The following is a 27,606-nucleotide window of genomic DNA, read 5'->3' as shown; positions in this document are numbered from 1 at the left end:
AAGCCTATGGATTGCCTCTGTTTCATTTTCAGGTGGAAGGGATGAAGGAACAGGTGGAATCATTCCATTGCAGGGTCACCTGGTATCCCAGAGTCTTGTTTTGATTACTGGATAATGCTTTCCTTCTCTCCCTTGTGAGACAGCTAAACCCAAGTAGGAAACAAGAACAGAGAATGGGCCCCTCTTCTTTCTGATCAGAGTGGCTGACTGTCAGGGCCTAGATCCAAAGTCTTTGCACATACTCTACTCTACCCTATCTTCTTTCTACTCTTCAATTTTATTTCCAGAAGCCTTTTCTAATTTCCTGTCTAGGAAAAAAAAAATCCTACTACTACCCATTCTCATTGTATCACATGCCTTTCCACTGTAGAGATACTAGCTGAAGTTTTGTTTGATAAATATCTGACTCTTCCACCAGACTGTAAACCTGCCAGGGCAAAGACCACATCGGGGTATTCCTAGGACATAGTACAGTGTTTGGCATGCAGTATGGGTTTAATAAAACTTTGTTGAACTAATGAATGATACATGTCCAGGGAAGACTAGAGGCGTTCAGGCTAGTTCTCGGTTTCAAAATTGAGGCCTTGTTCTATAGTCCGATCTAGGCAGCACTGGGGCTGGTAAGGATTTTCCACATACAAACTCATTCACCAGAAGAGTCAACAATCTGGCAAGCAGCAGAACAGGCTGCCACAAGAGGCGGGGCAGAGAAACTACCAGGGGCAGGGTTGGCACCAGCCTTGGTACAAAGCAGGCCTAGGTGGAGGAGGTGGGAGAAGCAGGGAGGAAGGGAAAGAAGACCCATGTTGTACAAAACATGTTTTCATCACACGCTCCCTGGGTGCCCTGGTCTCCAAGCCCCGACAGCACTTCCGTGCCTTAATGATGTCCTTGGGGGTTGTAACACAGCCTTCTCCCCTCCCCTGCAGACATCTGCCAGCCACCTCTGAGCATGGCCCAGGACATCCCCCACAGAACCAGACCAGGCCTGGAAAAATGGTTTAGTTAGTGTCCTCATGCTGGAGGGAGGGAGAAAAGGTATAAATTTAGAATGGGCAATATAGCAAAGTCAGGCCAGGTAGGACAGATGTCTAGATTCTTTTCCTTTCCTTATAACCTCTCCTTTAAGTATTTGCTCTGTGATGAGGAAAGCAAAGGAAGCCTGCTTCCAGTGTCCTCTAAGACATCATCTCTCCAAGGTGCAAGATGACAAGAGTAGAACAGCCACAAAGACAGACTAGAGACAAGGATGATCCAGAGCAAAAAAAATGCAGGGAGCCCACTTTACCAGTTTCCAGAGTGGGACGCCCTCTTCCCAGGCATGCTCCTGGTATCCTGGGCAGAACACTAGTTCCACTGCAGAATGAGGAGTGGAGGGTGGAAAGAAGAAGACTCTGAATCCCTTGGGATACCTCTCTTCCCTGTCCCTCAATTTGTCATTGTTATTTGCAGCTACTCTGCGGGAGAAAGATGGGCAATCAATTCCCATGTGATTTATTGCCTCTGAAAACCCTCTGGTGGGTGAGCTATGGATTGGTTCTGGCTCAACAACAACAACAATAGCATTTGGTTAGACTTCCAGCCTGCTGTATGAAAGAGACCTCAGTTGTTGGGTCCTGGGAAGGGGCAACAGAGTGAGAGGAGGTGGTAGTGGAAATCCCTGAGGGGCCAGCTTAGGGCAGGTCTTCTTGGATGTCATTCCCTGGCTGCTGTACTAAAAAGGCTTCCGGAAGGGAGGAGCTTCAGCTACCCAGACAAGGATGGACAAACACTCATCAGAAGTAAAGATAGAGGCAGACAGACAGACAAACTAAGACAGAGAGGAGGAAAAAGGAGCTTTGGTGTAGTAGCCCATAGCATGTTGTAGCACCAGCCAGAACAGGGAGGAGCGAGGTGACAGACGGAATCCCCTCCCATCGGAGGCTACCTCAAGTATTTTGCCCCATTTTAACTTCCCTGTCCCCATGTGATGCTCCAGCCACATAGTGTCAGAGCTCAAGCTCTTGGCCTCCAGGCCCAGATCTGAGTCTCTCTGAAGAAAGAAAAGGAGAGAGCTAGGAGATAGGACATCCCAGTAGGGAGCACGTCATGGGGGTGGTGCCTGGTTCTGTGTCAGGATGCCCAGCCAGGGAGGGAGTGGTGCCCTCGCCGATTCCTGAGGACAGGAGACTCATTCACTGTAAACCAAGTACAGATGTGCTGGGGGGAAGGGGGTGTTAGGGCCATGGGCCACATTCCCAAACCGCAGCTGGGCTTGCCCTCCTTCCACCAGCCACCACCAGGGCAGGAGGGGTTAACTCTGCAGCCTCCTGGCAGGAGCCCTGATACTCAGGCAGGCCGCCATCCCATCCTAGCCTGGAAGCCTGGGTCCAACTCCCTGACACCCGCCCCTCCCACACTGCTGAGAGTTGCTCCCAGGGTAACCAAGCAAAGTCAACAGCAGCCAGGCCACCTGGGGACGGGACCCTGGCGTACCTATTCCCAGTTCTTCCCACCCCTGGAGAGGGAGGGCCTTGTCTGCTCCCTGATCAACGCGTCCAGACTCTCCTGAGATAGCCACAACATACCCCTTCTCTCCTCTCTCCTTCACCTGACTCTGACTACCCAAAGTGGCCTTTCTCAGGAGGGAGGACACCTGGCCCCCAGGGTGGCTGTAAAGACAGAGTACAGTAATTCCAGTATGGAAAATGTGATGTGACCCAGGTGTCCAGGTCTCCAGTGCAGGCCACTCTGGTAGTGTTGTTGAGGAAGGCCCTTTGTGTATCTCTATCCAACCTAGTCTAGTCCCCAACTACTGCACCCCTTTCTCTATTTTCTCCATACCTGTCTCCACTCCCTGCAGGAGTATGTGGGGTCCATGTACAGAGTTTGGGCAGCAGTCCTGCCTTTTCCTTTGTCCTCAGTTGGATGGGGAGTAAAACCCTTGGGTTCCCACTGTGGGACCTAGTCTATGATAGCCATGTTGAAGTCACAGACTGTTCCCATCAGACACTGATTATGAGTAACAGTATGCACGTGTGTGTGTGCGCACACACACACACACACACACACACACACACACACACACAGGCAACGACATTCATGGCAGGCAGGCATCAGGCACTCATCTACCAGGCAGGCGCTGGCTAAGGCAGACACACACCCTCTGCCTGGGTTTTCTCCCTCACACCCAGCCCAAGGCTCCTCCTACTCCCAGCTCCAGATGGTTCCCTCTGCCCTCTACCCCAGTCTTCCCCCTCCAGATCCAACACTGACAGCCAGAGACCCAGGCGCCCAAACTCCAGAGCTTAGTAAAGCCAGGAAGAGAGAGAGGTCTGCGTGTTGAGGCCTAAGCAGCCCCCGCAACCCACTCACTAGTTTACTCTTGAGACCAAGGGACGCTCTAGCATAGGCAAGGGAGGTGAGAGACCACTTAGACCTGCAGTAAAGGTTAGGCAAGGGGTGAAGACAGTGGTATGTGCTGAAGTACACCCCCTGTCCTGGCACTTTACCCCTGGGAGGACATGGGTATCCCCATTGCCCACTCTGGAGTAGAAGGAGGCATCACCCAAACGCAGCCTGGCTAGGGATAACTCAGCCAGTCCCTCAAAATGGCAGAACGGAAAAATGCCAGGGAGAAAGGGTGGCATCATGGGGCCTAGGGCACTGACCTCTTCTGCCAACCTTACCCAGCCTCCCTGGGGATGGAGTCTCGGAAGCCGGGCAAATGGGAGGGGCAGAGACCCAGGCGTCCTGTCCGCCCCGCCCAGCCCCCCCCTCCTACCCACCCTCCGCCCCCCAGCCCCAGGGCACCGAGGAGGGAGCCGGGCAGGGGCAGGAGGCAGGGGAGGGAGGAGCGAGGGCGGGAGGGGGAGGAGGGAGCCGAGCAGGGAGGGAGGTGAGGGGTGGAGAGGGAGAAAAAGAAAGAAAATATTTTCCGTGTCCCCGCCTGCAGAGTCAGTGTGCGGTTTGGGAGAAAATGTGTCGGATATTTTGGGGAGGTCACGTGGGCGGGCGGGCTCTGAGAGGCCCCGGGACAGTCCCAGCCTAGAGCCATGCCCCCCCAAGAACCCCCCATTACGACAAGCCCCTGACACTGAGACGCTCCATCCCGCGACCATCCGACGCCGGGACCTCGGGGCTCCGCGCCTTCCCTTCCCCCTCCCTCCCCCTCCAGGTGAGTCTGGCGGGGAAGAGGCTGGCCCGCGGCTCGGACGCCTGGGTCCCCCAGCGCGGTGGGCTGGGCGCGGGGGCGCTAAGGAGCCGGAGGGTTCTCTTCGGTGCTCTTAGGCAGTCCGCAGGGCTTGGAGGGGCTTCCTGCCTGGACTTGGGGTCAGCTCGGGTGTATGTAGGGAAAGGAGAAGTGTTTAGAGAGGGCGAGGATGATCTTGGGTGTCTACTCTTAATTTTGGTGAGTAGAGGGGAAGACATTTGGGCAGTGGTCTTCAGTCCAGGACATCTCTCTTTTACTTTGAGAAGGGACCTAGTGGCCTCTCTCAAACTTTCCTGGAGGAACTCTATGGGGTGGTCCAAACTAGTCCAAATGGAATGGCACAGCTTGGACCTAGGCAGGGCAAGGGAAGGGTCCTTGGCAAATAATCCTAGACTTTTGGGCCAGGAGTTTGGAAGGACAAAGAGATAGGATAGAGGTTTGGTGAAAGTGTCTTTGGATCAGCAGACCACAGTTTCCCATGAGTTATACCTAACCATGACCAAGAGTTCCCAACCAAGGTAGAGAACTCCTTTCCCTACCTTTCCAGCCAAGGTAGGGAACTCTTCTGGTGTTTTCTTGAGGGGAGCCTAAAGGGAACAAAGGAAGAGCAGCAAGATGATGGGACAGGGAGAGAGTCCTAGACCAGAATGCCACTGACATTGCGTCCTGCCTTGGTCAGTTTCAGTCCAGTCCCCTCAACCTGACACAGTATGTAGAGGAGAATCACTGCAAGTGGTCAGAGGGTAAGAGGGTGCATAGGTAGGACCTGGGAGTGGGGGGCATGGGAGCTAGAAGAATGGTCTGTAGGACCAGAAACTGAGGTGAACATGTCCCTCAAGGTCCTTACTCAAGGCAGTTGGAATCCTAGTTTTCAAGTCTGAGATTTCTGCCTTTACAATCACTCCTTAGATGTTGAGTTGAAGTTGATGACTGCAATCAGTACCCCACATCTTTAATGCAGGAAAAGAAAAGAAGAGACTAGGGGAGATATAAGAGGGCACACATGTGGAGAATGCTGGGGTACCTCTTCCCAAATACATATACATACACACCGAGACATATATAGGTTGTGGCTCAAAACCTGGTAGGCAGCACACAGGGCACGCCCCCCCCCCAATCAGGCACACCCCCACCTGGCTCAGAAAGCCACCTAACTGGCACCTCCAGTTCCCCCCCTGCCCCACCCTGCCCGTGCCCTCCGATGCCCACACACATTCCACTGGCATTGCCTGCCTGCCTCCTAGGCACTGCCCCTCCCTGGGGCCAGTGGGGTGGAGGGAGGGCACCTGGGATGAGAGGTGGAGACTCAAGGGTCTGAACTCCCCTATGGATGGCACATAGCCAAGGAAACCCAGGCGGCCACTGCCTCCTGGGGAACAGGCTAGGGGCCCAGGAGAGAGCAGAGGATGCCTAGATTCTCCGCCCAGACTAGAGATGGGGTCATGGAAAAAGGTGGTCGTGTTTATACAGAGGGGAGGGGGGCAGCGGGTAGAGAGCAGCTGACAAGACCAGCTTTGTTCCAGGCTCTGGAGTGGGCAGGGCAGCAGAGAGATGCCCCCCACATTCAGCAGCCCCCTTCATCCATGCCCTCCCTTCAGCTCCATTTTAGCTCTAAGAGAAGCAGCTTTGTAAAAGCCCCTACCTCAGATCAGCCCCCATCAGAGGTACTATCTCAGAAGTGTTCTCTCGCTTCCACAAGCCCCCCCCCCCAAAGAACTTAGGTGTCTGGGTCTCTAGTTTTAAGATTTCCTTTTACTCTGCACAACTGTCTTCAATTCCCCCTGGTCCTTTCTTCCACCTGCACATGAGACCCTTCAAGGAAGAAATCAGTACTAGAAATGGGATGTCTCTCTTCTCCCTTCCACTCTTCACACAATTCCAGAACCCTCTCTGAGGCAAAATAGGAGGAAAGCCAGGGAAATGTGACTTGTGTTTGGCTTATTTGTAAGCTTCATTCCCTGGTGAGGTCTAGAAGTCTAAGCATCCCTGTCTGGATCCCCACCTGAAGTCAGGTCTCTGTTTCCCATTACAGGTTAAAGGCAAGGCAATGAAGACCAGAGCAGAGCCAGGTTGCCAGGCTGAGCTGAATCTGGGGAAGGTGGTGGTAGAGGTGGTAAGGGCCTCTAGTAGCTTTTCACTCTTGGCACTGGAGGGGTTAATCCACCTGGAATGTGGCCCAGCCTGTTGGCCTGTTGAGCTATGGCCCTGGGGCCTCAGGGGCCCCTGGACTCCTGGCTCCACCTGGGTTCTACCCAGGATAGGACTTTTGAGAGTAGAGGGGAGGAAAAAGAGAAAGACCCTAGAGACATGAAGCTCAGACTTTTACGGCCTGGGGAGACACTAGGTAAAGAGTCTAAGGGTGCTAGAGATGAGGAATGTCTAGTGAGGGACATTAAATATTGTATGCTTAGTGAGAGGGACAGGAGATGCTGTATGGTTTGGAACTGAGTGAGGGCTTGTGATGTTAGGGTCTGAGTTTCATCATCCTCTATGCAGTTTAATCTCAGGGGCTTGAAGGCCAAAATAGATTAGGAATGGAAAAGAAAAAGAAGACAGTAAAAGGAGAGGTACAAAGACTGAGAACTATTGATCCTAGAGGTAAATACAGATGGAAAGGGATGCTGAGATAGCTTTCATCATCTCTAGGCCTGCCCACTCCTTAGTATCTATGTGTTTTGATCTCTGTTGCCCTTCTCTGCCTTCTTCATATCAGCCCGTTAGGACTCTGGTTGGTGGAGGAGGTGCCCAGGCCTGGGTGACTCTCCCTTCCCAACCTACTAACTACCAAGAAGTGGGTGGTTCTGGGGCTCCTAGGAAAGTCAGCCTTTCTCTGTCAGAGCATCAGGAGAGGAACCACCAGCCAGCCTGGCCCAAGGATTCCCATTTCCTCTTTCCTTCTTCTCCTGCATTCCTGGTCTCAAGTTAATAAAAAAGAAAAAAATCTCATCTGAGAGGATAAACTGCATTTAGGATAAGAGAAAATACAGCAAGAGCCTAGAAAAGAAAGATAAAGGGAGATGAAAAAGCAAAATGGGTTGAAGACGAGAAGAGCTACCTATCATTGTAGGTACAAAGAGAGGATTCCATTACTATCTGTGGAATTGAAGAATAGGGTTCAAGAGAAGTTAGGGATTGAGGGATAATTGGAAACAGAAGAATTTGGAAGGAAAACTAGAAATATTGAGGAAGGTGGCTTAATGGTAAAAATCTATGCTGCAGCCCCAAAGGCATGCAGTTGAATCCTCCAGCTCCTCTGAGGGACAAGGATGGGCAATCTCCTCCCTTGTGATTAACTGCCTCTGAAAACTCATTAAAGTGTCAGCTATGGGTTGGTTCTGACTTGATGGTACACAACAACAACATATAAAAAGAAATATGTATAAATGCTATATTTTATATATGTAAAATAAATATATAAATAATGTATAAGCACATACATGTATAAATATACTCACACATGCATGTAGATGTGGTGGTGGTTTGGTGTTGTCAAGCCAATTATGACACATAACAGCCCCAGGTGACAGATAAAGACAGGACCTTAGAATTTTCTAGACTTTTATCCTTCTGAGAGCAGATTACCAGATCCTTCTCCTCAAAGTCACTGGATGAGTTTGAACTGCCAATCTTTTTGTTAACAGCTGAGATATCTGTATGTCACTATATAAATAAACTTTAGGGTAGTAGAGAGTTTGAGTCTTATTTTCACCACCTGTCACTATCATGTGACCTCAAGCCAGTCATTTAACCTATTTCCTGATTTGCAAAATGGAATTAATAATTCTTAGTTCACAGGGTTTATATAAAAGTTAAACCAAAAATCCAGCCCAGTGCCTGGCACTGTTAAGTAAATGCTTAACAACTGGTCAGGAAGCACTGATGGGACAGTGCTTAAAGATGCTTGGCTGATAATGGAAAGGTCAGGGATTTGAACTCACCAACCACACTTTCAAAGAAGGATTTAGCAGTCTACTTTTATGAAAATTCAGTCTTGGAAGACTTAGGAAGCATTTCTTGCTCTGTCTTTAGGGTTGCTGTGAGTCAGAATCAATTCCACAGCTATGGATGATAAATGACTACTTTTCCATCTAGCAGGAGCCTTGGTGTGTTATGTGTTGGTCTGCTCGAGGGGAGAAAGATGACACTGTTTTCTGCAGTAAAGTTTTGTAGCCTCTGAAATTCAATAAACGGTTGACAGGTGTTGGAAGGGAATTGATGATATTGAGTTTTTAACCTATGAGTTCTCAGACCATCATTAAACTTAAAACTTTGGTTTACACTTCCCTGGAGCTAATCTGGAGTTTCTCCAAGTCTGCATAGTCCCCCATCCTACCCCACTTACCTCTTTGCCAGATCCCTGAGCCAGAACAGTAGCAGCATAGAGAAAGAAGACTTGAACTGAGAGAGCGGCCCTGGGACTTGGAACCACAGACTGACCATTCTCTCACTCCCCCTTGTCCTCTCTATCTTCGTAGGACTCTTGGAGACCCAGTGAGCCGACCAGAGAGGGCGGGCACGGAGCCTCCCAGACTGGGGCAGTGGGCATGGGCGGGGGCTGTGGCTGAAGATCTCCCCCGCCCATTGCAGACCCCAGGGGATTCAACCTTGCACACTGCTGCTGCCATGGCCACCAATAAGGAGAGACTTTTTGCAACTAGTGCCCTGGGGCCTGGCTCTGGCTACCCAGGGGCTGGCTTCCCCTTTGCCTTCCCAGGGGCACTCAGAGGGTCTCCACCATTTGAGATGCTGAGCCCTAGCTTCCGGGGCCTGAGCCAGCCTGACCTCCCCAAGGAAATGGCCTCTCTGTGTAAGTCTCAGGGATCTTGGGGGGATGAAGGCAAATGGAAATTGGAGGATATTCAGCAAGTGGATGATGGAGAAAATTGGCACCCTGATTATGGGGTGATCTAATGAAAATCTAATGGTTTGATCTAATGGAGAAAATAGCAGGGGTGGTAAGGAGGAGGTTTGGATGTAGAACAAATGGAAGTGTTTACAAATGTGAGGTCTCCTGTGTAAATAGGAGGGGGAAGTAGCATGCCTAAAATTGGGGATCTAGAAAGTCCAGCTGACTGAAGGCTGACATTTCCTCCTGAGTCAGTCTACTAGCAGAGGAGAACACCTTTGTGTGGGCAGCTAGGGGCGGGGTCTGGTAAAGTCTGAGGCTGCTGTCTGCATAGAGTAGAGGGTGGGGGAAGCCAGACTGGGAAGTAGAAGAGTCTAGAGGTCAGTCAGGTGGCTCTGTGATCAAGAGGTGAAACTGTTGAGAATTAAAAGGCGGCTCCAGAACGAGGAAAGAAATCTAGTGCTGAGTGTCTAAAGTTCTGTGGAGTCAGGAGATTCTCCTGTTTGGTTCTGGGGAGGATGGGGAAAAAGTAAAAAAGAAAGTGGCATCATATAAATTATGTGGGGAGGCGGAGAAGGTGTTCCAGAAGCATCCTCTCCTCTAGCCATGTGGGTTCTGGGCTCTTTCCCTCCCTCTTATTTGGCATATTGCCCACATGCCATGCAGATCCCTACTTGTCCCTCAAACCTGCCCTTTTTGGGCTAAGCCTTTGAGTGCTGACAGCCAAGCAAATCTTGGAGATTTTCTTCTAGGTCACCTCTCCTTTCACTTTAACAGTAGTTCCTCCTGGTCGTGCCATTACTGATGGGAAGCGCATGACCAGAAGGCCAGCATACTGGGCTCCGTAGGGTAAAAGTTTTAGTATGTCAGCTGTTGAAGACAAGGACTTACTTGGGAAGGAGTAAAGGTGACTGGAAGAGGGACAGAGAGATTCCATTCCCTCATATCCTTTGTGAATGCTACAAGTTAAAGCAAAGGCAGAAGAGAAGGGCCCTGCCTTCAGCAGGGAGTTTGGGAGGGTGTATGTATGTGCAGGGGGATGGCTAGACTAGGCTGGCAGCTCCACTGGAAAGAGTGTGCTCATCGGAGAAGGCATGTGTATATGTGTGTGTAAGTGCATATGTGCAAGTGTGGTAAGACTTGCGCAGTGTGTGTGCACATCTCTCCGAGACTCTGCTTATGCACACAATTCCAGCATGTATAGCAGAGTTAATTGATGTGAGGTGTGAAGAGGTATTTAATAGGGCTTCTGACAGTGTGTCTGGTGTTTGGTGAGGCCTGCTGGTGGCATGTTCGTAGTCTGACAGGGATTATTTAAGGGGCATGCAGGTGAACAAGAGAGCATAAAGTCTCCCTTTACAAAACCTCTGTTGGGCCTCCTCATTTTCACCTGCATAGTCTGTGTTGGGAGTCTAGCGAGATTGGAAAGAACCACCCTCTCTACATAATAGTTCTTGCAGGGGAACCATACAATTCTGTCTCTTGGAACTTGATTTCTTGTAAGTTCTGGGAAAGGTAAATAAAGGAGCTAAAGCAAGAAGGGAGAAGAGAATGGTAGGGAGGGGGGAATGGTTGAGAAAATGCTGAGAGCTAATAGTCAATTCCCTGCAAAGTACTCCCTATATCCTTGTGCCTCTATACCCTGGACATGTTGAGATCTAGGTCAGAGTTCAAAGTGAGGTCAAGGTAGGGAACAGGTCAGGCTGTGTCCCATCACCAAAGGCTGCCCTAAAGGAAGGAGGCTGAGAGGAGAAATCAGAAGGAGGAGCCAGAACTAGGGCAGGTAGCTCAGGAGGGTGTGGCTGGCAGTAGGGAACAGGCCTGGGCAGAGAGTTAGTGTTGAGAGTTGAGAGGAGGGGGAGGCTTTGGCCCAGACAGCGTGGAGGGGGTGGGGTATGTACTGCCTCCTGGTAGTTGACAAGCATAAAAGATGCAGAGATTCTAAAGTCTGGGTAGCCTCTCAGAATGGAAGAGTTTCCAAAATGAGAGGCTACTGACCTCATTTCTCTGATGAGAGAGTCATTAGAGACCTATGTCTCATGCCAAGGCCATACCTACCAAGAGTTAGTGTCTCTGTCATCCTTTGTCTCTTATTACATGAGAGACAGGGATGTCCAAGAAGGATCCTGGGACTTCACTCTGAGACTGGGTTTTAGATCTTATTGCTAGGTCCCTGGCAGCTCAGGGGTGTCCTTGTTGAGAAAGATGAGGCATCTATCCGAGACCCTTGTAGTGGAAGAGGGGAGATGTGCAGGGATTGTGTGCTGACAAGACAAGCATAGGCTTGTGTGGATGGGAAAACATAGAGAAAGAGTGTGTGTGTGAAGCCTTGATGTCTGTGTCTTTGTATCTCTGTGAGAACACTGCTGTGTTGAATGTTTACTTTATTCAGGGTATAGGGGAATAGTATGATAGAAAGGAAGGGAAGTCTTGCCCTCTGCCTCCTTTTGAGGAGAGAGAACTGTGATCTTAAGAACCTGGCCCAGCTTTTCTTTTGTCTCTGGTGATGGTGCCCCAGTCACTGAACTAATAATGTCTGTCTGCGGGACAAGTATTTAGCTCTGATTTTACCACATTTAGCGAGTGCAGCCTGGCATAAAGGAAAAAAAGATCCCTAGTGAAAAAGAGCCAGACAGACTGAAACAAGGTGAGGAATAGATAGATAGAGAAGCCAAAAGACACAGACACAGGGAGAACCCAAATCCTGGGAAAAGCAAGGAGATCAAGCCAGTGGGTAAGAGTGGCAAGCAGGCGGCAGTGAGGCCTCCTCAAGGAAAAAACTCCAGCCGACTGCCTTCTTCCCCTCCCCTCCCCTGCTCTCTTCTCCTCCGGCTCCAGCTCCAGCTCCAGGCCGACACAAACGGGGCTTTGATTGCAACAGGAAACCTCTCGGGCTAAGGGGGGGTGGGGGGTGGGAGCTGGGCAAGCCGCCGTTGGGGCCCAGGCTGTACCCCCCTCTCCTGGCCCCCTACCCAGCCCCAGCCCCCATCCTACCCAATATTTTTCACATCCTAGCTTGGCCCTCTATCCCTGGTTCACACCTCCTTACTCTCCCCTCCTTTCAACTCCTCTCTCCTCTAGGGACCCTTCCCTTTGCCTTGGAGTATCCACCCATCAGGTGGGGCTCCTAAGGTAGGACCTGTCCCTTGAGGTGTAGCTTGCTTTGCTTCGAATAGCCTTTTCAGGCTTTGAGTGAGGCATTTTGTAAGAAAGAGTGGATTTAGCTTGAGGAATTTAGAGCCTGTTATCCTCAGCCCCTGAATGGAGGTTAGTTGTCCCTCCCCCAAAGTCCACTGTTGGCCAAACTCATCCTTGCCAGGTGGTAGAGGCTCTGAAGGGTGACCATGCAAGGTTCTGAAGGCCTTGTTGGTGGTGAGAACAGTTTACCTCTCTGCTCATAACTTTGTGGGACTTTAACTGAAAATTGGGGTCCTCCTTGGCAGTGGGGCTCATAGGGAAGGGGGTGAATCAGTCAGCAGCCCCCTGACCCCCATACTCCCACCAGGCTGGTGGAGAACGTCTGGTTCCCATGAAACATTAGAAGGTTAATGGGTTTAATTGCTGCAATAAGGAATGGGGGAACTTTGGGGGAAAATAGGGAGCACTAGATTCTCCCCATCCTCTTACCTTCTCCCCAGGGTACTAATTCTATGTGTAATGGGGGCTTGAGTTTGATAGAAAAGATGGGCCGGACACCTTAAAGACTGATTTCCAAGGCCTCTTTCTCCCTGCACACAGATGGGGTCCTAAAGAGTGGGGTGCATCTGGTGAAGACAAGGGGGGCTACCGAGGACTCATGATTTCCTGGAGCCTTCCCCCTACTCCTCCTGTGCCCTACTCCCAACCCCCCTCTCAGTGGCCTGGCCACTTCTGGTTCTAATTACCAACCAGGCAGGCTTGACTTAATTGGGACCTTTCAGATTTCAGAGGGTGAGAGGGAGGGCTGACTGACAGCCTGAAGTTAACTAATCAGGGCTCATTCTTCCTGATTTTTGGGGTGTATTACATTTTATGCTTGTTTGTTTTGCCAATGGTCAATATCCAATTCAGGAATATATCACCCATTTTTCTTTTTGAGGGACTGACTGGATGCATAAATGGACTGTTTGGGGTTGGAGGCAAGAACAGGAGCTCCCCTTGGATTTGAAAGAACAGTGTATTCCCTCTCTATTCCTTCTTCAAACCCCACCAGTCAGCCCTACCACCCTGCGTCTCCCCGCCATCCACAAATCCAGCCCTCCTTCCTGCCACCTCTCAGTCCTCCGCAGCCACCCGGGCCCCTCCCCCGTGCCCGCCTTTCCTCTCTCCTCTGGCACCCCTTCCAGCCCTTTATTCTTCCAGACTGGCGCCCCACTCCTGTAGCACCCCAGTGAGCCCCCCACTCGATACAGCAGTTTCTTAGAAAAGCGCACCCCGCCCTGGTCCAGCCACCGCCGCCGGGCGGGGGGAAGGGGCCGGGTCGGGCGCCGCTCCCGCTCCCCCGACGCTCCCCGTGTGAGCGGCGCTGACAGAGCCGGCTGGGCCGGCCCGCCGGGCGGCCAGGCGGGCGGGGCGCGAGGGAGGGGGTGGTTTCCGGGAGTCGCCGCCGCTGGCACTGTCCCCGGGCCAGGGCCCCCGATTCGGCCCGGCCCGGCAGGGGCAAACTCCTGACGTGGCCAACCCCCTCCCCCTCTTCTCTGCCGACTGAGGACGCTCAGTGCCCGGAAGGGGCAACCAACGGAACAGTCAAATGGTCCTTGGAGATCTGAGGGGCACTAAATGTGGCCCTGACGGGGAGAAGTGGCAGTTGTTGCCTATGGTGCGAGTTTTTGGCAACTGCAAGGACAGAAGCGCTTTATTGTCGAATAGTCACTTCGCATTTTGGGGGCTGTTAACACTGTAGAAACTCTGGTGTAGGGGAGATGGCATTCATAGGCAATTTTGTCCGCGGCTTAGTTGGCACTGAAGGAGTATGTTAGTAGCATAAAACTGGGAGAAGGGAGCAGTGAGAAAGGCTGTTGGGGCGTTTAGGAAGCGTCAGTCGTGGATGGGGCTTCGGAGACTTGGAAGAAGGCGGCCCAGGACGCAGCGGTGGAAGGAGAGCCGCTGCTGCGCAGGGTAGTCTCCTAGCCTTGCTGGAGGGCGGGGGGGAACTCCGCGCTGGTGCTGGCGACGGCCTGGGCGGGGTGGGGCGGGGCCGGGTCAGGAGGAGGTGAGCGCGCTCGGCCACCCGCCCCGAGGGGGGTTCCCGGAGAGTTCACGGCGGGAGCGCGCTCTGGCCCTTGGACCGGGGGTGGGGAGAACGGGAAGGAAGAAGAAGGCCGCACGCGCGGAGCCGCAGGAATGTACTGTTCGGCTTCTAGCGCGCGCGCGGCGAAAGGAGGAGGAGCCAGGCCTGGGAATGGGGGGTGGGTGGGCGTGTAGGTAGCGCAGGTTCCTGGGCTCTGGAGACCTTCACGTTCTCTTCTCCGCAGTCATTCCTTACACTCCTGCTTGTATCGACTTGTGTGAAAAAGGGAGTGTTGGCAGGCAGGAGGGGGAGAACTCTAAGAAAAGGAAATGCGTGTGTTTGGTTCCTCCATTCCTTCCCCTATCCCCGGCAGGGGCACGCGCCTAAGTGCAAATACGTGCAAAGGCTCCGGGCTGTAGAGAGAATGAATGCTTTCGAGCGTTCTTCTGAGCCAGGTGTGCTTGCACATATATGTATGCATATAAGATTTTGTGTGCATGCGGACATGTATGTGCACTATTGCATATTTGCAAATGCGTGATGCTTGCCAAGATAAATGCATGCATGCGTGTGTCTTTTAGCAAGCAAGCGCGCGCTGAGCGAGTGTGTGTATGTGTAAGTGCGCTCTACTCTCAGCTTGCTCATCTTGGTGCCCGGCCCCCTCTGTGCTCCAAGCCCCACCCCCCCACCCCTCTGGGTTTACTTTTACAAAAGGTCTCCCCAGAGCTAGCTGCCGAGGCGCCCTGTGTGTGTTGGTCCACCGCTAAAGCGGCAGGCTGATTTTTGCGCCCCGCCCAGTCCCTTTTCCTTGCTGGGGATCCCCCTCTTCCCCGCCCATCCCTTACCCCCCATGCAGCCCAGCGCCCTATGCTAGCCCTCCCCCTCCCCCTCCAGGAGCTGGGCGCCGCTGGGGGAGGAGGGGGAATCGGCTGCGGGTCCTTGGTGTTCCCAGCACCCAACTTCCCTTCAAGCTGGGTCGCGATGTACGACTGCATGGAAACGTATGCCCCGGGCCCGCGACGGTTATACGCGGCGACGGGGCCCGGGGCTGGCTTGCTGCGCAGAGCCACCGGCAGCTCCTGTTTCGCCGGACTTGAGCCTTTTGCCTGGTCACAACCCGCCAGTCTGCAATGTAGGTACCGAAGACTGGGGTTGGGGAGCGGAAAGCAGAAGGGAAAGGGGCTCACTCTTCTGTGTAACGGGTGGAAGTGGGGTGCAAATCAGATACTGGCCCTTTAAATGGAGGAGCTGGTGTGTAGGACACTGGGGTACTGGCCCTTTAAACGTGGGGGCCTTAGCAACTCCTTTGGGTGTGTGCTATAGTGTTTGGAGTGTGAGTGGCTTTTATGGTGGGGTTTAGCTAGAATCTGTGGTTGGTGCCACTGCAAGCATAGGGAGAGACAGAGGTGTGTTGATAGTTTGTGCCCACATGTCTGCCGTCCCGAGGGGTATGGCATCCAGGACCGTGGGTGGCGTTTGTAAAGTCCTTGTGGGAAGTCGAAAGTGTAAAAGATATTATTTACAGAGCGTGTGAATCCCTGGTGTATGTAGCGTCTTGCCTAGGAAGTGTGGATGTAGGGGGTTCTGCACGACCTGTCGCCCTCGGAAAGCGTTGGCAGGTCCGCATGGCTCTGTGTAGGGTTGTTTGTAGCGTGAGGCCGGGAGGGTGTGTGCCCCTGCGTGGCTGTGGGGGCGGTTTTGGAAAGTGATGTATGCGAGAGTGCATCCTGTGTGTCCCCGCGCGGGTGGAAGGGGCTGTGCACCCTGCAGGGAAGACCTGGGCTCTGCCTCCAAGCCCCATTTCAAAAAGAAATAAGTTTGGAATTATGTGTGAGCGGCTGTATGAAGAGAGATGACTCTTCCTTTGGCTCCTATACACAAAACTAACTTCTGGAAGGGAAAAGTTAAAAGCAAAGTTTCTGTGTGCGGTGGGATGGCCTGGAGGTGGCAGCGGTAGGGGGAATACAACTCCTGGGTCCCCAAATAATCCGTCTTCCCCCTTCATTGAAATGGAAGATGCCAGGCCTGGGGCCCTGGAACCCCTTTCCAGAGCGGTAATAAAAAGCTGGGGACTGAGAGGCAGTAAAAATGAAGTCCAGATGAGAGGCGTCTTTGAAGCCTGGGCCGCAGTGCCTGGCGGGGGTGGGGTAAGGGGAGGGGCCCAGAGGGGAGCCTGGAATACCCCCCAAATTTACCCTGAGTTGGAACTTAGCTTGCAGACCAAGTGCCGAGGGCTGGGGACGGTGGGTTTAGGGCAGGCTCGAAGGGGGCGGGCGGGCGTGCAGGGCGGCGAGCGCTGGGGGAGTGCGCACGCCGGGTCACCAAGCCCCCGCCAACGCGCCTCGCTCCTTGGCACTCAGCTGCGCTGTTTACAAGTTAGACTGTTGTGGTTTTTTTTTTCTCCCCCCCACCCCCCTTTTTTTGGGTCTTTGGCTCCAGAACAGAACTGCTCGGATTTAATGACTGAAAGACTGAAGAGGGAGAGGTGGTGGCAAACAGGAGTCTGTACTTTAGGGTGGGGTGGGGCAAGAGTGGAAAGTGTGGTGTCTAAAGGTGTAACTATTATTTTGCACTAAATCTTTGAGAATTCTTAACCTTTTCTTTGCCTAATAGGATGGAGAACAGGAGAAGGTGGGGGTGGGGCGGAGATGGAAGGACTCCTAGAAAGAGCATTTTATGGGGGCTGAGTGGAGACCCTAGCCTTTTTCAATCTGGCAGCATGTTTTTGCATTTTAATTTGGACTAATAATTTAGCCTCTAGGGCCCTGGGGTAGACAAAACCAGCTTCAGGCTTGCCCGACGCACTTTGTGAGACCTGTGTGTCTCCACCAGGCAGAGAAAGAGGTCCTCTGAGGGGAGAGCAGTCTGGTGTGTTTGTGCTTCTTTAGAGGCTGGTGTTGTGTTGGCCAACTGAGGGTCTTGTCGGGTAGGTAGTGCAGTTTGCTTGCAAATGTGAAGCCCATTGCTAGTGTTGTGCCTTAGCTTTGTGACTTGTGCATCTACTTCCCTGGTGTAGCTTCAGGGGGTTTGCCTTCATGCCTGTCTTTGTGTCTCTCTGTGCCAGGGTGTGATGGAGATAGAGAAATATATCAGTATACCTGGTTTTGTGTCCCGTGTGCTGTTGTCCTGTGAGAGAGTATGTGTCTCCAAGGAGGTGTGTGTCAGATTCCCAAGGCCCAGGCTTCTGAGCCTAGGCCTCGCAGCTGGGAGCGTTTACAGCCAGTTATAAAGACATTGTTTGAAGCTCCGCTCAGCCTGGCCAGGAATTTCCTCAATTTCAGCAATTTGGGCTTTAAAAGGCGAAAAACCCATAGACCACCCCCCCACCCCCCTACTCAGCAGGGGTGCCCAGCCTGTCCATCCCAGGGGCTCCTGCTGTGGCCAGGAGCGACAAGCTCACTTGGGACTCAGCTTAGGGCTGAGTTGAGGGAATCAGGAAGGAGTAGACTCAATTTGCCTTTTTGCACTCTCCACCCCCAGATTAATTTCAGAGCCACTGGGATATATGCTTTAAGGTTCAAGAGGCGGAATGTGTCACTAGGGTGTTGAGAACCCATTGGCTGTACTATTTAGACGGAAAACCTGGCCCCTGGGCCTGCCTCTCTGCAGCCCCCAGTCTTACAATTGGCTGACACTGCCCCATGCCAGTCTGACCGCACCCAGGCCCCTTGCGAAAGAGAGGAAATGAGGCAGCGCTCTGCGGGCAGGGAGGGCGTCAGCACCAGAATGAGCACCACCCCAGGAACAGGAGTGCCTTCAGAGGATATCTCTGTGAGTCTGAAGAAAGGAGCAGCTTCTGAAAGGCATCTCAGCACCACCCCAATCTCTTAGCACCAGTCCTTCTAGCATCCCTGCCCCCATTTTTGAATAGACCAAAATGCCTTTCATTCTGCCCCTCCTCTCTGCCCTTTTTCATGGGAGAATCTCATTGTGGCAGAATTCATATGTTAATTGACAAACAGAGAGAGAGCGCAATATCATAGTAGGGTGAGCCTCCCTCCTGCAGGCTGGATGGAGCTAACTTAGAACCCAGGCATTGTGGATATTTCTTCTGTTCTGCTGCATATGGGCTGATTTCTGACCAGATGGGCAGCGGCAGAGGATTAGAAAGAAGGTATTCATGCGGTGGGTATGTGGAATACTCCTTTAGGAAAGATCTAGGGTTTTCTATCAATCAGTTGAGTCTTCCAAGAGTTAGGTAACAGGTCTTACAGGTTAAATAGTTTATAGAGTCTCCTAATCTCTGAAGGGCAACCACACATACACAATTTATTCAGCAGTTCTCTAGTCAGAGGGTGTCCTCCACACACTCTCTGGGGCTGGGCTGAGACACCTTTTGAGCTGAGATTAGGTATTGATGAAAGCCAGTTGAGAATGAAGACACAGGCTCAGAGAGAAGGTCCAGTGGTAGCTCCCTTCCCCACCCGCCCCCATCAACCCTGTTTACACATTGTCACCTGACCTCTGGTTTGCCATAACCACCAACAAGTTTCTACACTTGAGGATCTGAGCAAATATTCCAGGGTATCCTACCTCAGCTTCTTTGACTCATGGCCATTTAGATCTCATCAAAACACACAAGTGTCTTGCCCGCACCATTAATGGCAGTATGACTGACCTTTTCTCCCTGACTTCAGTTTTTTTATGTGTAAAATAAGACCATTGCATATGCCCTAAACCACCTTCCTGACACTTGTGTCCCATTTGCTCTACTGTCCCAGTGGTTTTCGTGCTGCACATTAGAGGTTATTTCTGGAATGGTATTTCTGGAGGTGGCTTGGACCTTTCCTTGGGAAAAGTTCTTTGAATCCACCCAGCAGTGCTCTGAAAGAAAGTCTTGGTGATTATAGAGCCAAGAAAGTTCTATGGAGCTCAGTTCAACTCTGTACCACATAAGCCTCCATGGATGGAGGGCGCACACTGGTGCAACAATAGCAGAAGGGGAAAGCTTGAGTGAGTATTTACCCACCCTGTACTACCTGAGAGAAAATTACTCTTCTATCTATTGATTATCCCAGCAGTCATGCCTCTTGGTGTCAGCTACAGGAGACTAATTGATTACTGCCCTGAACTCTGTTGTGTAATGGGTAGGAGGATGCTAAGTAATAGACCACCTGACAAGAAGTGACAGGAAATGAGTTGGGGACTACTAGAGACTTTAGAGTTCACAGATCTATAACTCCTCTAACTTACTTTATAGTTGGGAAACTAAGGCTCAGGATGTTAACTTGCAAGGCAGTCTTGGCCTGGAATTTCGAGAATTGATCAATGTCATATAGGTAAGCACTACATTATTGTAGAGGTCATTGGTCCGAACAGGAGAGGTGGGCTAGGATCACAAGGAACTGCAGTAATTTGTAGTTGTTAGGGGACTGTGGAAATGTTTTTGGTAGTGCTATACATGGTTGTTGGGACTGGTAGACCATGGTAGTGATGGCTCACAAGTGTGCCGGAGGATGAAGTGGCATGGAGTGGGTATGATGAGGAGTCTCTGAGACCTGAGAGGTCTTTTTCCTTCAACCCTCACTTGACTGTTTTCCCTCCAGCGGTGGAGACACAGAGCACCAGCTCAGAGGAGATGGTGCCCAGCTCCCCCTCGCCCCCTCCACCTCCTCGGGTCTACAAGCCGTGCTTCGTGTGCAATGACAAGTCCTCTGGCTACCACTATGGTGTCAGCTCTTGTGAAGGCTGCAAGGTGTGTACTTAGTGGGGGTGGGTGGGTTGAGATTGAGAGTTACTTGGGGAAGATCAGAGATCAGGAACTAAACCAGAAGGAGATGCTGCATGGCAGTGGGCATTTATAGGGGCCTGCTTTGCACCTGGGTGGTTAATTGATTGGGCTAGGCCAGGGACAATCTGCAAAGCCTCTAAGGGCATCCTGCCTCTGTGACCACTACTCACATCTGGCTGCTCAGACAGGCCAAGAATTTCCTCCGTTTTCAGCAATTTGTTCTTTTAAAAGAGAAAAACACAGAGCACACCTTCTTCCTCCTCAACTGGGATCCCTGCCCAGACTCAGCCTGTCCATCCTAGGGGCTCCTGCTATCTGAAGGAGCGGCATTCCCATGGTGGGGTCTTTTTCCAGGGTTTCTTCCGCCGCAGCATCCAGAAGAACATGGTGTACACATGTCACCGCGACAAAAACTGTATCATCAACAAGGTGACTCGGAATCGCTGCCAGTACTGCCGGCTACAGAAATGCTTCGAAGTAGGCATGTCCAAGGAAGGTAAGTCCCTGGCCTGGGCAGGAGCATTTCCATTCTGCCCTGTGGTGACCACTCTCTTCCTATCGGCCCCGCCTCTCTGCTGACCTCTAGACCTAGCATGCCCTGGGGAGCTGCCTCCTCCCAGTCCAATTTGATTAGCTCCATTCACAGAGGAGGCTCCACCCCCTCCCCTTCTCCCCTCTCTGCTTAAGCCTTTCTCTGAATTCAGTGAATGAGAATTAGGGTCTCATGTTCCCCATGTTTTGTGGAGAATTGGGGGGCTTTCCAGTCCCCCTCCTCCATGCTCAGAACTGAGCCTGAGGTGGAATAGGGGTGCCTCCCCCCTGCCATTGTGCTGCCAAGGCTATAAGTGGATATCCTGCCGTCTGCATATCCTGCCCCCCCCCCCAACTCCTGCAGGGTGACAGGAAGGGCAGGATGGAGCTAAGTGGCCTGGGGAGGGAACAGGAGCTAGCAGGCCCTGGGTGGGGCTGAGGAGAGCCAGTCTGGGCATGGGAGCTAATGTAGGAGATGGGGAAACGGAGGCACTGATTAGGACCCAGAGGATAAATGTGTTTGCGGTAGCAACTGAGAACATTAAATCTGGGTGAGAGAGGACATTCTCCTTTGAGAGAAGCTCTAAGAGTCCTGATTCTTTCCTTGCTCTTCCATGCCTAAGCTGTGCGGAATGACCGGAACAAGAAAAAGAAAGAGGTGAAGGAGGAAGGGTCACCTGACAGCTATGAGCTGAGCCCCCAGCTAGAAGAACTTATCACCAAGGTCAGCAAAGCCCATCAGGAGACCTTCCCTTCACTCTGCCAGTTGGGCAAATACACCACGGTGAGAAGCCTACAGTGGGCCCCACTGAGGGTAGGGGACTGTTCACTTTGGGGAATGGGTCAAAGTTATGTTGGAAGCTGTGATCTGGTGCTAAGATAGGGAAGACTTCAGAAGAGAGGCCCTGGAAGTGTACATAGAGGAGAGTTTGGGGTAGTGGCAGAAAGAACAAAGCTCTACACCTTAGTTTGTGTCCCAATCTTCTCTCCTCTAGAACTCCAGTGCAGACCACCGGGTGCAGCTGGATCTAGGACTGTGGGACAAGTTCAGTGAGCTGGCCACCAAATGCATTATCAAGATCGTTGAATTTGCCAAGCGGCTGCCAGGCTTTACAGGGCTCAGTATTGCTGATCAGATCACTCTGCTCAAGGCCGCCTGCCTGGACATCCTGGTAGGTTGGGCCCTGCACCTGTGTCAGTCACCCAGCTGAGCATCTCCTTTCAGGTTTTTGCATCTTCCTTGCTCTCTGACCAGCTTTACTGAAGCTTTTACCAATGCTGAAAAGCACCCTGCACCCTACACTTGGCCAAATTCATGTCCCCTGCCACGACCTGATCTTTCTATGAAATACCCAACAATATCTTGGTCCGAAAAAAGATTTCCTGATCTCCTCCAAAATCTTAGACTCCCCTGACCTCTTCTAGATTCCCAAGTTCATAAGACCCTAAAACCTTGACTCTGGGTTTCTTGCCACCTCCTGCTTTCTCAGGACCTTCATTCCTCAAGTGTCACCTCCATCTCTGCCATCCTCCCATGCCTGCTTTAGGGACTCACCTCCCTACCTTCCTTAAGCACTTCTTTTCCTCCTGGACATTCATCTCCCTTTATTCTCTGCTCCTATATACGCCTCTGTCCAAGATCTAACACTAAACCTACTCCTTCACTTCTCCCAGATGCTGCGGATCTGCACGAGGTACACTCCAGAACAGGACACCATGACCTTCTCTGACGGGCTGACGCTGAACCGGACCCAGATGCACAATGCTGGCTTCGGGCCCCTCACAGACCTTGTCTTTGCCTTTGCTGGCCAGCTCCTGCCACTGGAGATGGATGACACAGAGACTGGGCTGCTCAGCGCTATCTGCCTCATCTGCGGAGGTGTGTGGGCGCCCCCTGGTGTTTGTTTAGGATTCTGTCCCACCTGGTCTGTCTTGGCCGACCTGGATCAGGTCTTGGGTCTGTTCACTTGAGATTGCCCAGCTGGTGAGATCCACAGACTTCACTAATCCAGTATAGGCTTCCTAGCAGTCTGGAATACAGGACAAACAGAGCAGAGTCAGAAGTTACTGAGGAGATGCCAGATTTTGGTGCTGAAACAGGCAAGAATGATTTCCCAGAAAAAGCTGCTTGCTGAAGGGGAGAAAGTACAGGACTTTGAGCAGTGTAGGACTCAAGAACAATAGAGGAGGAGTTGATGCAACAGAATTTGAGGCCTGAAGACCCCTTGAACAGAGTCAGTTACTGATAAACCATCTATCAATGTGTTCTCATCTTCCTTCAGTTTCTGTCCCTCTCATTTCACTGTGCTTGTCCTTTCAGATCGAATGGACCTAGAAGAGCCTGAAAAGGTAGACAAGCTTCAGGAGCCATTGCTAGAAGCCCTGAGGCTGTACACGCGGCGCCGGCGGCCCAGCCAGCCCTACATGTTCCCAAGGATGCTCATGAAGATCACAGACCTCCGTGGCATTAGCACCAAGGGTTAGTCGAGAGGGACCTTTCCTTCCCTGTCTTCCTGGGCAGAAGGTCTGCATTGGAATCCTAGCTTTGCCACTTCTTAATGGGAAGATCTTGGGAATCTCCTTCTTATACCACCACATTCCTGTTAGTGAAATAAGATATAGCTATACTTCCCGAGTATATCTATACCTGCCTAATAGGGTTATTGTGAAGGCTGAATCAATACACAATAATGTAGGAACTGTAGTAAATTAAGAATTCAGTTTCTTAGTTGCAACAAGCATTTTCAGAAGTCATCTCAACTCATTGCTATTGAGTCAGAACTTACTCATAGCTGACCTCTGGTTAGTTTTCAGAGACTATAAATTACGGAGAAGGAAATTGTTCATCTTTTTTCCTTGGAGGAACTGGATGGATTTGAACAGCCTGCCTCTGGATTGGCAGCATAATTGCCTACTTACTGCAACCACAGCTCCCTTTTCAAAACTAAGTAGTCAAATGTGACTAATTACTCCTGTGTTGAACGGATTAGATAGTCCATTATCACAGAAACTTCTATTGTATAGTACTGCGTTAGAAAGATTCCTGACATATAGTAAATGTTAGATAAATATTAGCTATTATTATAGGTGTTATTAAGAATAGGCCTACAAAAAGGTAGCTCTGGTGGCCTAGTAGCAAGAAGCTGCACTGCAATCCCAGAGGCACGCAGTTTGGATCCACCAGATGCTCTCCTGGAGAAGGGACAATCTCCTCATGTACCAGTCAGATCTGATTTGACAGCACACACACACACACACACACACACACACACACACACTTCTTTTTTTTAAAAAAGAATGGGCGGCCTAGGAACGACTTGCAAGCTTTGGACGTTAGAGGTAGGAGGGTGCCTAGGGAGTAGGTCTGGAAGTAGGGATCTTTGAGAAGGCGTCCTGAAGGAATGGGATGAGTGGGGAGCAGGCTTAGCAGAGAAGACCAGGTCCAGGCAGAGGAGTGGCTCACAGGAACCCTAGCATGAAGGAAAGGATGTGCAGAGAGGTAACAGGCCTGTGCGGGGGCGGGGGGGGGTGTCCCAGAAGAGTGTAAAAATGCAGTTGAGAAAGGTAAGGGAAGTGACCTCTCGCCTGAGACTCTTTGCTTCTTTGTTACAGGAGCAGAAAGGGCCATTACCCTGAAGATGGAGATTCCAGGCCCAATGCCTCCACTGATCCAAGAGATGCTGGAGAACCCTGAAATGTTTGAAGATGACTCTTCACAATCTGGGCCTAACCCCAAGTCCTCCAGTGAGGATGAGGCTCCTGGGGGCCAGGGTAAAGGGAGCCAAAGCCCCCAGCCTGACCAGGGCCCCTGACTTTCCCTGCTGTGGGGTTGGGGCTCCAGGCAGCAGACTGACCATCTCCCAGGAACTACCAGTGACTAGGAGAGGACCTGTTCTGCCCTCTCCCCACCCCTTCCAACCAGCTCCTTGTTTTTGCCAAAGTTTCCAGGGGTGCCTCTGTGTTCACCCTCATCCTGCTCAGACTGGCTCCTCTCCAATCCCGGGGGCCTGCTCTGCTCCCACTGGGAGTAAGGGCAGAGGGCGAGCTTGGGTTTGGACTCTAATATCTCAGCGCTGCCCCTCAGATATCAGGATCCCAGGCTCCCCCAGGTGGGAGGAAGACCCTGCCTTTCCATAGCCTTTCCCCCTGCCAGGTGCTTAGTCCCCTGGGAGCAGACAGGAACACTAGAGACCAAATGGGGGCATAAAGGGAGGGCTGAGCCCACCCTCTAGCCCCTACCCTTGGTGCCTAATGCTGCATAATACACCTGCCAGGTGTGCATCCATCCCTGTGCCCTGTGCTCAGCTCAGGGTGAGTGCAGATTTGGCCCTGCATTTCTGTGGGGACCAGGATGAAAGGGACAGATGCAGTGCCGTTCTGCACCTCTTTGTTCAGGCTCAGAGTTTATCCTGTGCCCTCCGTTATAAGGCCTGCCCCAAGCCCTGCCATGTGCCTTGGGCCCTCTTTGCCCTCCATCTCAGCCATTGGGGCAGGGACCCTCCTACACTACAGAGGGGCCAGGTGATCCCTGCCTCCTAGTGCCTTCCCTCTTGACCCCAGAGCAGCTTGGCCCAGGGAGGGGTGCTGCTTAGCTGATCCCACCCTGACCCAGAGGAAGCCTCTATTTATTTATTAGCTTTTGTTTACACCCTGGAATTGACCCCTTCCTCCAGGGGTCTTGGGATGGGGAGCCCAGGGCCCTTGTAATCCCTCCCTTCTTCCTCCAATCCTCAGTTTGTATTTAGCTGCCAAATAAGACTCCCACTGGCTCCCCTATTTCCCTGGGGGGTCAGGGTGCTGTCCCCTCCCCCTCTGTTTACATCTCCCCTCTACCCAGCTGTATCGCATATTGCTGAGTTTTCTATTTTTGCAAAATAAAGTGATGGAAACTCGTAGGATGTGGCTCCCTTGGGAGGTAGTGGGGAAGTGACCAGTCAGTGGGCTCTGGAGCTGGGTGAGGAGGGTAAATGGATTTACTAGATTTGGCAGTAGCTTAGTGAAACAATGAAAAGGCACCTGAACCAGAAGGGGTTTGGGAGACACCCTGAGTGTTTAGGATGCCCCCAGGAATGGGCTCCTTTGGGCTTCAGAAGTCTCTGAGCATGCCCCTCCTGTGTATGTGGAAACCTGCCCTTCATTCAGGGAAGCGTCCATTGGTCCTTTGCAGTCTCTTGTCCTTCTAACTGAAGTTGAAGAACTTGAAAATTTAACAACTGAGGCCTGCATTTGCTACAGTGTTTTCTGTTCTATCCCAGCCTCTCACCCAGGGAGCTCTCAGACCCTCTATGACCCCATTATAACCCACCCCTCTACCCCTTCGGATCTCAGTCTTCACTCCATCTCCACCCCCACTCACCTTTCAAGACCCCATTGTTACCTTGTCTCTTAATGGCTCTCCCTGACCCTTGGAGGCCCTTGCTGTTACACTGCCTCCAATCTCAGATCCACTGCCTTGGCCCTTACCACTGCACCCCCTATTCTTTGTTTACCCCACTCTCTGTGAGGTCTGACTACCTCATCCCTGGTATTCACTGTATCACTTACCTTCTACCCTGGTGCTGTGCCATCTCTCTTGTCACAGGTTTTCTTCACTCATGACTTGTACATATGGGAGAGAGAAATTGAGGATTTAAGGGCAGGGTAAAGGCTTAGGGGAAGTGAGAAGAATGAGGGGATGGAAGTAGAAGAAGAAAGTGAAAGAAGCTACAGAGGAAACCACAGGGTCTGGGGGGGGGAGGGTTCATTGTCATGGTAACTTCTCTGTTATCTGCCATCATCACAGCATTCAGAGACCCTTTTGACATTTACACCTTTGAGCATCTGCTGTGTATGAAAGGGGCACTGTGCCTCAGTGCTGTAGCTATATCAGGGAGCCTAGTAGAGCCTGTCCTTACCCCCCAAGGAGCACCCTTTCTGGTACTGGAGGACTGTACCTGTGAACCAGACAATCATTTCCCTCTCAGAGATACCTGTGGTCAAGTGCAGACAAGGAGCAAATTTCATTAGCCTTCCACACTCAGATCTTCCTGCAGGCTTCATGCTTCCATCGTGAGCAGACTCTGCTGCTCTCAGTTCCTCATTTTGCCTCCTCCAGGCTTTCCTAGACTCCACTACCATCTTGTTCCTGAGGCCCTCAATTATTATTCTCTGAGCCTGGGTTGATGCCCCTCTGTCCACCTTCCCAGATACCTAGCCCTTGAATTTCTCTAAAGCTCTCCATTTTCCTACTCCATTATATCTCATACCTAATGCTGCTTTGGTCAAGCTGTTTTAAGCAGTTGAAATGATTTCTTTTAATTCTCTCAAAAATCTATGAGCTCCACTTGACAGAGGAGAAAACAGTCAAACGAAGTGGGTTACATTAGATCTGACAACTAGTAAGTGGTAGACACAGAATTTGAACCTGGCACTTTGGCTTTAGAGCTCATGTAGTTAAGCATCCACTCTGATACAATGAACATGGTGTTTTCAAAATAATCAATAGACTCTCATTTCTCCCGCCACAGTACTCATCGACACCATATTCCTTCACTCTTATCATAATTCTGGATTCCCTACATGGTCCAAAGGAGTAATATACTTGGCTGCTAGAGGCAAAGGCATCTCAGAAGAAAGACTAATGATCTGCTTCTGAACAATCAGCCATGGAAAACCGTGGAGTCCAGTTCTACTCTCACACACACAAAAGCTCTTAGTAAGAGCTAATGGCAACTGGTCTATTGCTATATAAGGAAGCAGTTATGTCCCATAAAGTGGGAACCAACTCATAAATAAACTTCCAGTGGGTTTTCTGAGACTGTAAAACTCACTGGAGGAGATTGCCCATCTTCTTCTTGGGGAGCAACTGGTGGATTCAAACCACTTCTTTGGGTTTGCAGTACAATGCTAAGGCCACGAGACCACCAGCACTCCATGAGTGGGAGTGCAGCTCCTGACAACTAGGCCACCAGAGCTTCCATGAGGAGGTAGAGAGATCCTCAATTTGGAGGCAGGTGAATCTGAATTTCATCCCAGACTAGTCATTTACTAGCTAGGCAACCTTAAGTTAAATTCTTTACATTTTACTCCTCCTAAACCTCAATGTTTACATCTGTAAA

General features: G+C 51.4%; 1 protein-coding gene across 2 annotated transcripts; it reads left to right on the top strand.

Moving 5' to 3' along the window:
* The first annotated feature begins 3,952 nt into the window (after window positions 1-3,952).
* Window positions 3,953-25,401, top strand: RARG (retinoic acid receptor, gamma). 2 transcript variants are annotated; one of them, XM_006883889.1, is made up of 10 exons: window positions 3,953-4,156; window positions 4,872-4,935; window positions 8,668-8,999; window positions 19,794-19,942; window positions 20,333-20,474; window positions 21,133-21,293; window positions 21,505-21,681; window positions 22,184-22,388; window positions 22,830-22,988; window positions 24,122-25,355. In XM_006883889.1, the coding sequence occupies exons 3-10, from the start codon at window positions 8,816-8,818 to the stop codon at window positions 24,319-24,321; spliced, it is 1,377 nt and encodes a 458-aa protein (XP_006883951.1). In that variant the 5' UTR covers window positions 3,953-4,156; window positions 4,872-4,935; window positions 8,668-8,815; the 3' UTR covers window positions 24,322-25,355. The 2 variants fall into 2 exon arrangements, with proteins under 2 accessions (XP_006883951.1, XP_006883952.1); XM_006883890.1 differs by lacking the exons at window positions 3,953-4,156; window positions 4,872-4,935; window positions 8,668-8,999 and adding an exon at window positions 14,919-15,379 and having other exon boundaries at window positions 24,122-25,401.
* The last annotated feature ends 2,205 nt before the right edge of the window (window positions 25,402-27,606 follow it).

Source organism: Elephantulus edwardii, unplaced genomic scaffold (assembly GCF_000299155.1).
Source record: "Elephantulus edwardii isolate Elephantulus edwardi_28Jun2011 unplaced genomic scaffold, EleEdw1.0 scaffold00030, whole genome shotgun sequence".
Taxonomy (NCBI): Eukaryota; Metazoa; Chordata; class Mammalia; order Macroscelidea; family Macroscelididae; genus Elephantulus; species Elephantulus edwardii.
This window is presented reverse-complemented; position numbering and strand designations above follow the sequence as displayed.

What these genes read in the sequence shown, in the direction of transcription:
- RARG (XM_006883889.1), top strand. Translation starts at nt 8,816, where the DNA reads ATGGCCACCAATAAGGAGAGACTTTTTGCAACTAGTGCCCTGGGGCCT. An exon ending in CAAGGAAATGGCCTCTCTGT is followed by an intron (nt 9,000 to 19,793) that starts GTAAGTCTCAGG and finishes TTTTCCCTCCAG; the next exon opens with CGGTGGAGACACAGAGCACC. An exon ending in AGTAGGCATGTCCAAGGAAG is followed by an intron (nt 20,475 to 21,132) that starts GTAAGTCCCTGG and finishes TCCATGCCTAAG; the next exon opens with CTGTGCGGAATGACCGGAAC.